Here is a 12,414-nt window from a genome sequence, read left to right on the forward strand (position 1 = left end):
TGAAGTGAACGAGGTTGGCATGGTGTTTAGACTTTCGCCAGCAGCGTTCGGCAGCTCGAGCATAAGAGCGAAGGAGGCGGACAGTGGCAGTGATCCAGGGCTGTGGGTTAGTGGTGCGAGAGCGGCGAAGGGAAAGGGGAGCGAGCGAGTCTAGCTGAGTAGAAAGGGTAGAGTTGAGAGCAGTAATCTGATCATCAAGACTGGGTAGAGAGGAGAGGGCAGCGAGGTGGGGTGTGAGGCGCTCCGAAAGATGGGTGGGGTCCAGAGAGCGGAGATCTCTGTGAGGGAGTAATACGGATTTACGGGGGAAAGGTGTGTGAGTGAGGAGGCAGGTGAGAAGATTATGATCAGAGAGAGGGATCACAGAGTTGGTGAGGGTGGACACAGTGCAGCGGTAGGAGATGATGAGGTCGAGGGTATGACCAAGTTGGTGAGTGGGTGAGGTGGGGTGGAGGAAGAGGTTGGCAGCGTCAAGGAGAGATAGAAGGCGGGCGGCAGAGGAGTCGTTAGGGATATCCATGTGGATATTGAAGTCTCTGAGGATCAGAGTGGGCATGGAGAAGGAGAGAAGGAATGTGAGGAAGGGGTCAAAGTCGTTAAAGAAGTTGGAAGTGGGGCCCGGAGGGCAGTAGATGACGGCTACAAGAATCTGGAGGGGGTGGTAGAGGCGAATAATGTGGGCTTCGAAGGAAGGGAAGGAAGGGGAAGGGGGAGGAGGGATAGTGCGAAAGCGACATTGGGGGGCGAGAAGGAAACCGACACCTCCTCCTTTTCCGGTGAGTCTGGGGGAGTGGGAGAAGAAGAGGCCTGCACTGCAGAGAGCAGCAGAAGAGACCGTGTCATCCGGCGACAGCCATGTTTCAGTTAGGGCGAGGAGGAGTAGAGAACTGGAAAGGAAAAGGTCCAGGATGAAAGGGATCTTACTTAAAACGGAGCGGGGGTTCCAGAGGCCACACTTGGCATCAGCTGTCGAGGGAGGGGAGGGAGGGGGAAGGGTGCGAGGGGTGGGGAGGGTTTGGATTGGGATGAGTTGGCGGGGGCCTGGGCGGGGAGAGTGGGAAGGGGGGTGGCGATGGGAAAGGAGAACTGGGATGGGGTGGGGGCGGGGAGAAGGGGAGGAGGGGGGCCGGGAGGGAGAAGCGGAGGACCTGCGCTGGTACAGAGGAATCCTTGGTAGGGGTTGAGGGGGAGCAGTCTTGGTGGGTGAGAGGGAGGGAAACAGCTGGGTGGGAGAGGGGAAGGGGAAGGTGAGGAATGGGAATGGCAGTTGGGAGCAAGGGAACTGAAAGTTCATGGTGAGGTCAGCAGGGCGAGTGACAGTACCGCGGGGGGTTAACAATTGAGATGCAGAAGCAATAAAACAGTAGCAATGATAAAAGTAGGCGATGGCATCACAGGGTGTAGTTGAGCAATCAATATGCAATCAATAGTAGAGTGGTTTGCAAACATTAGCGCTCAATAAATGTAACTTGGTGATTGATCACATCTAGAACAGTGCCTGGCACATAGTAAGTGCTCAAAAAATGCCGTTATTATGAATTATTATTATTATTGGCCCTTTCCAAAAGATGCTAAGATCCAGGGCAGTATTAAGCCTAGGAGGGCAAGTTCTGTCTCTGGATCTAGAGATCAGTTTTCTCTTGCCTCAGAGTTTGATATCTTCCTCATCTGACTGTCAGCTCATGACTCAAGAGATATGGAGCTGGGCAGTTTCCAAGGACATTTTTTTGAGCCATTTAAGCACCACACAGGGAGAACTGTAACTGGATTTTTCTCATTCTAATTCAGATTGTCCCAGTGCTGCCGATGGCTCATTACTCCAATGTCTTAGGAATTTATGTTTTAATACCCACTCTCTTCTTTGTCTACAGTTCATAAGAGATCTGGGTTTCTATTCCTGGATGCAGTTTTCCAAGTCATATAGTCCTTTTTTAGGCATAATTATTTTTAATGGACGTGGCCAAATATTATGCATGTAAAGCAAAGTGAACTTACTTGGGGAAAGAGCAACTAGAAAAACATTTCAGAGGTAAGTATGAGAGGGCTAGAGCAAAAAGAAGGACGGGGATGGGACATGAATTAATTTAGGATATAATTAATAGAATACTTAGAACTGGTATTTAATAGGGATGTCCCATGTTAAAATGGAGAATTCCCCAACGAGTTCCTTTATAAACCTGAAGTACTCCAGATATACTGGAGGTATTCCAGATAGAATTACCTTCTCTTTCCTTGAGTTTTCCTGATCAGATTCACCTGCTTCTCGCTGTTGCCTGTCTGGAGGATGTGAGATCTTCCCAATGATGCCAGGGTCCTCTTTGTCAAGCTGAAGGCAACAAAAAAACAGCACCTGTGTCTTTAATGATGCTTGGCAGAATAAGTCTCAACAGAGAAAGGGACAGAATTCTTGATGCTAAGCATTGAGGGCTACTGGATAGAGCAAGGGCCCGGGAGTCAGAAGGATCCGGTTGTAATCTCGGCTCTGCCACTTTTCTGCTGTGTAATCTTGGGCAAGTCACTTCACTTCACTGTGCCTCAGTTATCTCATCTGTAAAATGGGGATTAAGACTGTGAGCCCCATGTGGGACATGGACTGTGTCCAACCTGATTAGCTTGTACTGATCCCAGTGCTTAGTACAGTCTCTGGCACATAGTAAGCGCTTAACAAATACTATTAAAAAAAGATTGTGGGGGGCAAGAGTTACCCTTCCTCCTCAATAATCCCCTTTGTCTGCCACTTATCTTGCGTTCGACTTAAAAAAAAAAATGAGCTCAGGGTCGGTCAAAGGAGCCAGTAATTAAGGGATAACATCCTGAGGTTACCCATGTGACCTCTGAACCTCCCAAAACTGGACTATGGTTTCCAAATCAGTTCATTCCAATCTCAGGGCAATGCCAATTTTCAGGGCCTGGTGTTCAAGGCCAGATTCAAAATAAAAGGTTCTGGGGTCTATAAACTCATTGCGGACAGTGATCGTATCTACCAACTCTGTTGTACTGTACTCTCCCAAGGGCTAAGTACAGTGCTCTGCACTCAGTAAATGCTCATTAAATACTATTGATGATGATGGTCCACTCCCAACGTCTCCAGCCACCCAATCCCACTGACATAGACATCAGAGAAGGCCGCTGTAAGTTAGAGCTGGAAAACACCTCAAGACCATACTGGTTTAGCTCTCTGGCCTAGGCCTAAATCCCTTCCTTGAACCAAATAGTTTCCTATTCTTCCCAACATCCACTAAGGGAAAGTTCTCCATTAGCTGGCCCTAACTGAATTTAACCTTATTCTGTGCTGTGGTATGAAACCTTTCCTCTAGATTGTAAGCTTTTGGAAGGCAGGGATCAGCTCTACTAATTCTACCGCATGCTCCCAAGTCCCGGCTCCGCCACTTGTCAGCTGTGTGACTTTGGGGAAATCACTTAACTTCTCTGGGCCTCAGTTACCTCATCTGTAAAATGGGGATTAAAGCTGTAAGCCCCACGTGGGACAACCTGATCACCTTGTATCCCCCCCTGCGCTTAGAACAGTGCTTATAGCACATAATAACAAATGCCATCATTGTTATTATTATTATTACACTGCTCTGCCCACAGTAAATGCTCAAAAACCACTACTGATTAATTCCTTCTTGTCTTTTCTCAGTGGTCAAAGTAATTAGCCACGTTCAATCTTTCCTTCACTGAACTATTCATGGGTTTCCAAGGAGCAGGGTATTTCCACTGCTTTCTAAACTTTGTGAAAGGTATATCTGAGTAAACCCATGACAACAGAAACAAAGGCAATCACATGTGCTATAGCAAAAGGCCAACTATCTAGACCTCTAGGGAACCTAACAAAGACATGTAAAATAGCATAAAAGGAAGCCAACTAATTACTCTGAGTCTACATCTGGGTCACCTCCTGAGTACCCTTACTGGATGGAGATAACTCCCACTGGCAACTGTACACTGGGGCTGGCCTGCAGGATGGGCAGGAGTAGAAGCCAGAGCAGGGGCAAAGTGGGAAAGTGCCCAGGAAGGGGGGTAAGGATGGAAAAGAGCTGCTGAGAAGACGGCAAGGATGAAGAAAAAGGAGGAGGAGAAAGAGGAAGCCAGGCTGGAGCCGTCAGGACAGCAGGGATGATCCCAGAAGAGAGAGGGTGGATAGAACACAGGCCTGAGAGTCAGAAGGACCTGGGTTTTCTAAGCCTGGCTCTGCCACTTGTCTGCTGTGTGACCTTGGGCAAGTCACTTAATTTCTCTATGCCTCAGTTACCTACCTGTTCAATGGGTAATCTGTAAGACTGTTAGCCCCATGTGGGACAAGGACTCTGTCCAACCTGATTAGCCGGTCTCTACCTCAGCGCTTAGAACAGTGCTTGACACATGGTAAGCACTTAAATACCATCATAATTACCCTGCAGACAGAGCAGGAGCAAGGGTTGAGAATGGGAAGTGACTGCATCCGCCAGATGACTGGGATGGTGGCAAGGAGAGGGGCAGGGGCAGGACAAGGATGAGGATACGGACACCTTGATGCAGACCAGATACTAAAATTTGAGATTCTGAAGCTCTCCCTCTCCAGGAGAGACTGGAAACAATGTTTCCCAGGTTTCCACTGCTATATCTAGGAGACTAGAAAAAGGGTCACAATCCTATGGGGAGAAATCTTTTTGTACATTGATTATGCTGAACCTCCCCCACAGTTTTCCCATGTGCTAATAAGGAAAGGCAGGGTAGCTCATGGTTAGAATACAAGTCTGGGAACTCAGATTCTTCCCTTTGACTCACTGTGGGACCTGAAGCAATCACTCTTGTTGTTAAAGGCTTTGAGATTTCTGGATGAAAGGTTCTATATAAATGCAAAGCATTTTTATTAAAGGGGAAGCCAAATATTGCTACAATTAACGCTATCCGGAGAAACGCATAATATAACCTGGTGGGAGGCTCTCCTTTCATTTCTTTTCTTTCTTTGCAGCACCAACAGTGGTCACTGCTCTAGACTTCAGACCAAATTTAGCAACCCAAATCATCTAGTGCGTGTCTGTGGGGAACTTTACAAGTGCATGTGAACACATTAAGGAATATCACTGGAGTTCCACCCTAAACAATGGATTAACAAAGACTGTCTTTGCATCAAACCACAGCGTGAGAAGCAGTGTGGCCTAGAGAAAAGAGCCCGGGCCCGGGAGCCAGAGGACCTGGGTTCTAATCTCTGCTCTGCCACGTGCCTGCTGTGTGACTTTGGGCAAGTCACTTAACTTCTCTGTGACTCAGTTCCCTCACCTGCTAAATGGAGATTCAATACTTGCTTTCCCTCATATTTAGACTGTGAGCCCCATGTGGGACTTGATGATCTTGTCTGCTGGGTGACCTTGGGCAAGTCACTTAACTTCTCTGTGCCTCAGTTCCCTCAGCTGTAAAATGGGGATTAATACTGTGAGCCCCAAATGGGACGGAGACTGTGTCCAACCCAATAATCTTGTATCTACCCCAGAAATGAGCACAGTGCCTGGCACACAGTAAGAACTTAAATATCATTATTATTATTATTACTCCAGCACTTAGTAAAGTGCTAGGGACATAGTAAACATTTCAAAAAATACCACAAGTCCCTGAAGTTCCAACCCCTTCTATATACTCATTCATTCAATCGTATTTATTGAGTGCTACTGTATGCAGACCACTGTACTAAGTGCTTGGGAAGTACAAATCGGGAACATATAGAGACGGGCCCTACCAAATAACGGGCTCACAGAAGCACAGTGGCCTAGTGGATAATGCAGGGGCCTGGGAGACAGAAGGACCTGGATTCTAATCCCAGTTCTGCCACTTGTCTGCTGTGTGACCTTGGGCAAGTCACAAATTCTTTGTACCTCAGTTATCTCATCTGTACAGTGGGGAGTACTACTGTGAGCCCCATGTGGAACATGGATTGTGTCCAATCTGATTATCTTGTACCTACCCCCAGTACTTAGTAGAGTGCCTAGCACATAGGAAGTGCTTAACAAACTCCATAAAAAAACCAACCCAACAACTTTACTTTTAGGACACAAACTGTCCAGGTGGAAAATTGGGAACACCACCATATTTTACATTAATTGGAGATGGGCAACAGGGGTTACTACCTCACTCTTGGCTACATCACTTTCTTTCAGATAAGCAGCAACTTCTTGGTCTCTATCCAGTTTCTTGGTTTTATTCTTCTCACTCTGTTTCTGCTTGGAGCTTTCAGAAGTTCTGTGGGCCTTTGGCTCCGAGTCTTCCTTCCCTGAGTCCTCACAGTGGGCATGTCTGCTTTCTCTTAATCTCGACTCTTCTTTTCTCCTGGACTTGACCAGGGCATCCTGTTGTTGCTTTAGGTATTTGTCAGCTTTTGGTTTAGACTCTTTTCGGTAATAGTCATCTTCCCGGCTTTTATATCCAGACAAAGGGTGAAGAGGATTGGGAGAACCAGTCCTGGTGTACTTCTCTCGGTGTCCCCTCAGACTTTCGATCCGATCATCCAAATCTAACTTGTCCAACTGCCGGAGATAATGTTTCCGATCATGAACCCAGGAGTCCGTCCTGTCCCTCTTCTCCTCCCCATTCTCTCTCCAGGGGACCAGTTCTCGGTCTTCCTCTCTCCTGGAAAAGGGAGACTGGTCCCATGCCTCCCTTCCATTTCCCCAGTCTGCCCGTGAGGTACCCACTGGGCTGTGGGAGGAGCTGCAAGATGTGAAGCTAGGAGTATGAGATCTTGGAGAGAGGGACCGGCTCACAGGGCTACGGGACCGTGGTCTTTCAAGTCCATATCTATGGGGTAAAGTGGACGCACAAACACACATGGTGGTGGGAGGAGAAGTGGGGAGAGAGAGAAAGAGAGAGAGGGAGAGAGAGAGAAAAAGAGAGAGAGAGAAGAGAGGGAGAGTAAAGGGGAGAAAGAAAGGGAGGGAGAGAGAAGAAGAAAATGAGAACAGGAGAAAAGTTGAAAAGGAGAGAACAGATGACACGGGGAAGAAGAGAAGAAAAGCAAGGAGAGAAAAGAGTGAAAAAACTGCTTTCGTCATTAAACATTTAGGAAGAACAGCAGTACCTCGATTTTTAATATCCCGTTAATCAAGCAATCATATATACTGAGCACTTACTATGGGCAGAGCACAGTACTAAGCCCTTGGAAGAAAACAATACAACAGAGTGGGTAGACATTCCCTGCCCACAAGGAGCTTATGATCCAGAATTATCTGAGCTTTGGTTTTTCTACTTCTCCTCTCGTCCTCTAGACTGTAAGCTTGTTATAGGCAGGGAACATGTCTGCTGATTCTGTTGTACTCTTCCAAGCACTTAGTAGAGTTATCTCCACATAGTAAGTGCTCAATAAAGGTAATTGATTGACTGACTGATCAAGACAAATCAGATGAGAGGTAACCAGAGAGAGCCAGGCTGTAGCTCCCAGACTGTGTTAACTGCCAGTATTTCTACACCTACTCTTGCCACAAGCTGAAAAGAGTCAGGTTTTGGTGCTGTCCACACTTCTCTTGAAACTCATAAATTCCATGCTGTTGCCATTTAAAGTACAGAGAGGCCTATAGTATTTCTCAGACAGCATGGGCAAAAGAAGAAAAATCAACCACTGCTTTAGGCTTGTGAATGCTTTAAGTGGTCACCATGCTAAAAACTACTTCTTTCCTCCTTTGCTGACAAAAAAGGCAGCTGGATCTGGAAGCGGTCCCGGCACCCTGCATCTTTAAGTAGCTAAACTCTAGAGTGTGTTTCTCCTGAAAATTTCTGGGGGGACCCAACCTTTTTATTAGGCAAGTGAAAAGAGTACCAGGACAGTGAGGAGAGGGTCAGAGACTCAACCCAGGTCTGGGTCATGAGACAACTAGCATAATATCTTATCTGCCCAGTCCAACAACAGATCTTCATGAAGTCATAGCTCATGGTCCAGGAAGGCTTAGAATTTGCTCCCTGCCCTTTGTCTGGACCTCCTGAGGGGACCAGACAATGGAATATCTCAGAGATATTCTGTTACCTGTCCGTTTCCCGGAACATGTCTCTCTCCCTCTGAGAATGGATGTCCTGAATGATGGCTGCCACATTCTTCCCGGGTTTCTAGGCAAAGAGAAACCAATTTCAAATCAGAGATGCCCCCACAAGCCCCAGATGAGAGGTAGCCTGAAGAAAAGACTAGTTTTATCAAACTATCAAATGGTACTTACTGAGCACTGACTATGTGCAGAGCACTGTACTAAGTGGTTGGGACCGTACAGTAGGGTTGGCAGAGGTGATCCCTGCCCTGTAGGAGCATTATCCATTCTACTGCTTGGGGAAGGCTGTTCTCTTCCCTGGCAGAAGCAGATAATAGTGGTGGGGTGGGTAGCAATAATAATAGAAAAAGAAACATGGTCAACTTATTTGGCCTTATGTCTGTAAATGAGGTGGGGTGGAGAGGAGGGATTTTGGTGGTAAGCTCAAGGGTGGAAGGACACACACAGCCTTGTACCCAGAGCTGTTTGGAGACATGCCTGTTATGGGGCAATCCTGTCTTTGGTATCCTCACTGTAGCTCTGTTGGGAAATGCAGATAAGATACCTGCTGGGCTCCAGAGGGGATAAGGCGGCAGTGAAGAGAAGGCAGCTGCGCTTAACAGCTATTCTCTATCTGTAACAGCATGTGCCATGTCTTGTGTCCCGTGTGGAGGGAATGAAGGGAGCAGAGAGTTGGGCTCAAAAGTTACTACTTTTCTCTAATAATCAACCTGAATGGTCTAATTTAAACGCTGATCTTATCACATTAATCCACTTCTTCAAAGCTTCTGTGGCTCCCAGTTGCATCAGCTTTAAACGCTTGACATTTGGCTTTAAGGTTCTCTCACCCCTCACTGAGAAGCAGTGAGGTCTAGAGGAAGGAGCACAGGCTCGGGAGTCAGAAGACTTGGGTTCTAATCCCAACTCCACTACTTTTCTGCTGTGTGACCTTGAGAACGTCACTTAACTTCTCTGTGCCTCATCTGCAAAATGGGGATTCGATACGTGTCCTTTCTCTTAAGACTGTGAGCCCCAAGTGGGACAAAGACTGGACTCGACCTATTATCTGGTATCTACCCCAGCATTTACTCCAATGCTTGGCACATAGTAAGCACTCATCAAATATCATCTTGGTGAATTCTTTTCACTCACTCCTGCTTGTGGTCTTCACTCTGCCCAAGCCAACCCCCTTAGAATTCAGTCAGTCAATTGTATTTATCTAGACTGTAAGCTTGTTGTGGGCAGGGAATGTGTCTATTTATGGTTGGATTGTACCCTGCCAAGCGCCTAGTAAAGTGCTCTGCTCACAGTAAACACTCAATAAATAGGATTGAACGAATTGAGTGCTTACTGTATGCAGAGCACTGTACTAAGCACTTGGGAGAGTACAATATAACAATAGACTTATTCCCTGCCCACAGCGAGTTTACAGTTCACACTATACTTTTCTGCCTCCTCCATTCGTTTAGTGCTCGCTCTATGTCTTTTCACCAAATTACAGCTTTTGCACCCAAAACAATATACTGAAAACACACCTTCTATGGCTTAACCCCCTACTGCTCTATCCACATTGCCCACTACAGTTTCCCCATTGCTTTTAGTCTTATCTGTAAGCCTTTGTATGTATTTTAGGATTAGATTGTAAACTCTTTGAGAGCAAGGACTTTGTATATTTTTCTTGTAAATCGCTTCACTATCTAGTTCGGGCGCAACCCATGATAAAACCAGGCTGAGTTTAATGGAAAGCAGCATGACCTAGTGGAAGGAACACAGGTCTGTGAGTCAGAGGGCCTGAGTTCTAATCCCGGCTCCGCCACAAACTTGCTGTGTGACCTTGAGCAAGTCACTTCACTTCTCTGTGCCTCAGTCCCCTTATCTGCAAAATGGAGATTCAATACCTGTCCTTCCTCCTACTTAGACTGTGAGCCTCAACTGGGACCTGATTTTCTTGTATCTACCCTAGTGCTTAGTACAGTGCCCGACACACAATAAGCACTTAACAAATACCATACTTATGAATATGTGATTGTATTGTGAAGGGTTCTTTTGGTACATTTGTCCATAAACCTATGAAAAATTAGGTTCTCTTCCAGAGCCAGCCCTAACAAGACAGCTGATGACTTCAAGTCAAAATTACACTGTAAATTCCTCCCTGGATCTTTCTCCCCTCCCCACTCCATTCTACCTTCCCTTGTTTGAAGAAGATTTTCTGCCACCTCCTCCCTGCCCACTGAATTCACCTAACCCCCTTGCACTCTGGTAATCTTTCTTGGTTGTTGTTTTTTTTAAAAAAACATAACTACTGGTGAGCCCGTTGTTGGGTAGGGACTGTCTCTATATGTTGCCAACTTGTACTTCCCAAGCACTTAGGACAGTGCTCTGCACACAGTAAGCGCTCAATAAATATGACTGAATGACTGAATGAATGAATACTGGTGCTGCTGTGAGCTCCCCCACTCCCTCGCCACCCTTTGCTCCCTGTTTCCCTGCCTCTCTGCCCCAGCTAAAGCCACGGGATTGAGGACAGGGATGGAGGAACAGGTGGTAATAGTGGCAGCAGTAACTTGGGAGGAGATCATGCCACTCCTCCCACTTCCATCCTGCCATGGTCCATCCCTGTCCCCCTAGTTTCCGCAAGTGTGCGAACTGAGATGGCAAGTGGGAAGTGGAAAGGAGAAGAGGTAGGGGGATGGTGCCATATGTCTGGCACATGTGTGAGGCGGTAGCTACTAACATCACTGAGGTTGGTTAAAAAAACAAAAACAGCTGGATCATAGAGAGGAGACAGGGAGGAAGAGGTTTAGTTTGGAGTATTGGGTCGGGCAGCAAAACCACTGGAAACAAAGGAGAGCCGGGATGGGGTGAGGCAGGGAGAGAAGAGGGCAGGGAGGAAATACATTTTCCTCCAATAATTGGATATATATTTTGGGGTCAATCAACAAAGAGTACAGCGCATTACCTGCCTTGTGGGTGGACATGACAGCGTGTAAATAAATTCTGCTACTTCTAAATGACTACCACACATCCATCCAGATTATCTGATTTTTGCTTCATAAGGGAGTTTGGAAAATTATTATGTTGCAACATTTAAAAAACTCCTAGAGTGGGCAGGGCAATGGAGCTTCTATTAAAAAAAAAAGAAAAAAGAAAAAACTGTCCTGGGAATCTTCGAAACTAAGAACCAAGATTCAGCCAATTCTCCATTATCCATGATAATCAGGACAGGGAGGACAGAAATGAAATTTTTAATTTGAATTTTGAATCCTCAAATGTGATTTTAGGCAGTAGTTTTAAACTCCTTTCCTCTTTTCTTTTTTAACCAGAATTATTAAGAGTATTATTATTATTAGATGGCTTGAGGTTTGTCTTCTTTTAATTCCCCAGAGCATACTCTAGTTGCAGGTCAAAGAGCAGTGAATATTCTTTAAGAGTAAGCCTAGCAAGCAACATAATGGGTCTGGATAATCCACAACTGGATAATGAGACTCTGAATAATCACAAGTGGACTCTAACTGTGGGGCATGGACACATTCAACTACATAAAGATAATTCTGCAAATGCTCATAACTTCTATTCATTCAATCATATTTATTGAGCGCTTACTGTGTGCAGAGGACTGTACTAAGTGCTTGGGAAAGTATGCTACAACAATAAACAGTGACATTCCCTGCCCACCACAAACTTACAGTCTAGAGGAGGGGAGAAAGACATCTTTACAATAAATAAAATTACAGATATACTTCCTACTTTACTTCTGTGTTGTGACTTAGTGGAAAGAGCACAGGCTTGGGAGTCAGAGGTCATGAGTTCTAATCCCAGCTCCGCCACTTGTCAGCTGTGTGACTTTGGGCAAGTCACTTAACTTCTCTGTGCCTCAGTTACTTCATCTGTAAAATGGGGATGAAGCCTGTGAGCTCCACGTGGTACAACCCGATTACCTTGTATCTACCCCAGCGCTTAGAACAGTGCTTCGCACATAAGCATTTAACAAATTCATTCATTCAATCGTATTTTTTGAGCACTTACTGTGTACAGAGCACTGTACTAAGTGCTTGGAAAGTACAAGTCGGCAACATATAGAGACGGTCCCTACCCAACAACGGGCTCACAGTCTAGAAGAGGGAGACAGACAACAAAACAAAATATGTAGACAGGTGTCAAAACCATCAGAACAAATAGAATTAAAGCTATATGCACATCATTAACACAATAAATAGAATAGTAAATATATACAAGTAAAATAAATACAGTAATAAATCTGTACAAATATATACAAGTGCTGTGGGGAGAGGAAGGAGGTAGGGCAGGAAGGATGGGGAGGAGGAGAGGAAAAAGGGGGCTCAGTCTGGAAAGACCTCCTGGAAGAGGTGAGCTCCCAGTAGGGCTTGAAGGGAGGAAGAGAACTAGCTTGGCAGATGTATGGATG

The 12,414-nt window shown here is 45.9% G+C and overlaps 1 protein-coding gene across 1 annotated transcript in view; it reads right to left on the reverse strand.

Annotated features, from left to right (window-relative positions):
- The window catches only part of RBM20 (RNA binding motif protein 20), a 164,225-nt gene that overhangs the window by 17,247 nt on the left and 134,564 nt on the right, over positions 1-12,414 (reverse strand). Inside the window, exons 8-10 of the mRNA XM_038758330.1 lie at positions 7,994-8,073; positions 6,108-6,774; positions 2,222-2,326 (exon numbers count right to left, since the gene is read on the reverse strand). Coding sequence (XP_038614258.1) covers positions 2,222-2,326; positions 6,108-6,774; positions 7,994-8,073 — 852 coding nt within the window. The remainder of the gene's footprint in view (positions 1-2,221; positions 2,327-6,107; positions 6,775-7,993; positions 8,074-12,414) is intronic.

Source organism: Tachyglossus aculeatus, chromosome 16 (assembly GCF_015852505.1).
Source record: "Tachyglossus aculeatus isolate mTacAcu1 chromosome 16, mTacAcu1.pri, whole genome shotgun sequence".
In the NCBI taxonomy this organism is placed as follows: Eukaryota; Metazoa; Chordata; class Mammalia; order Monotremata; family Tachyglossidae; genus Tachyglossus; species Tachyglossus aculeatus.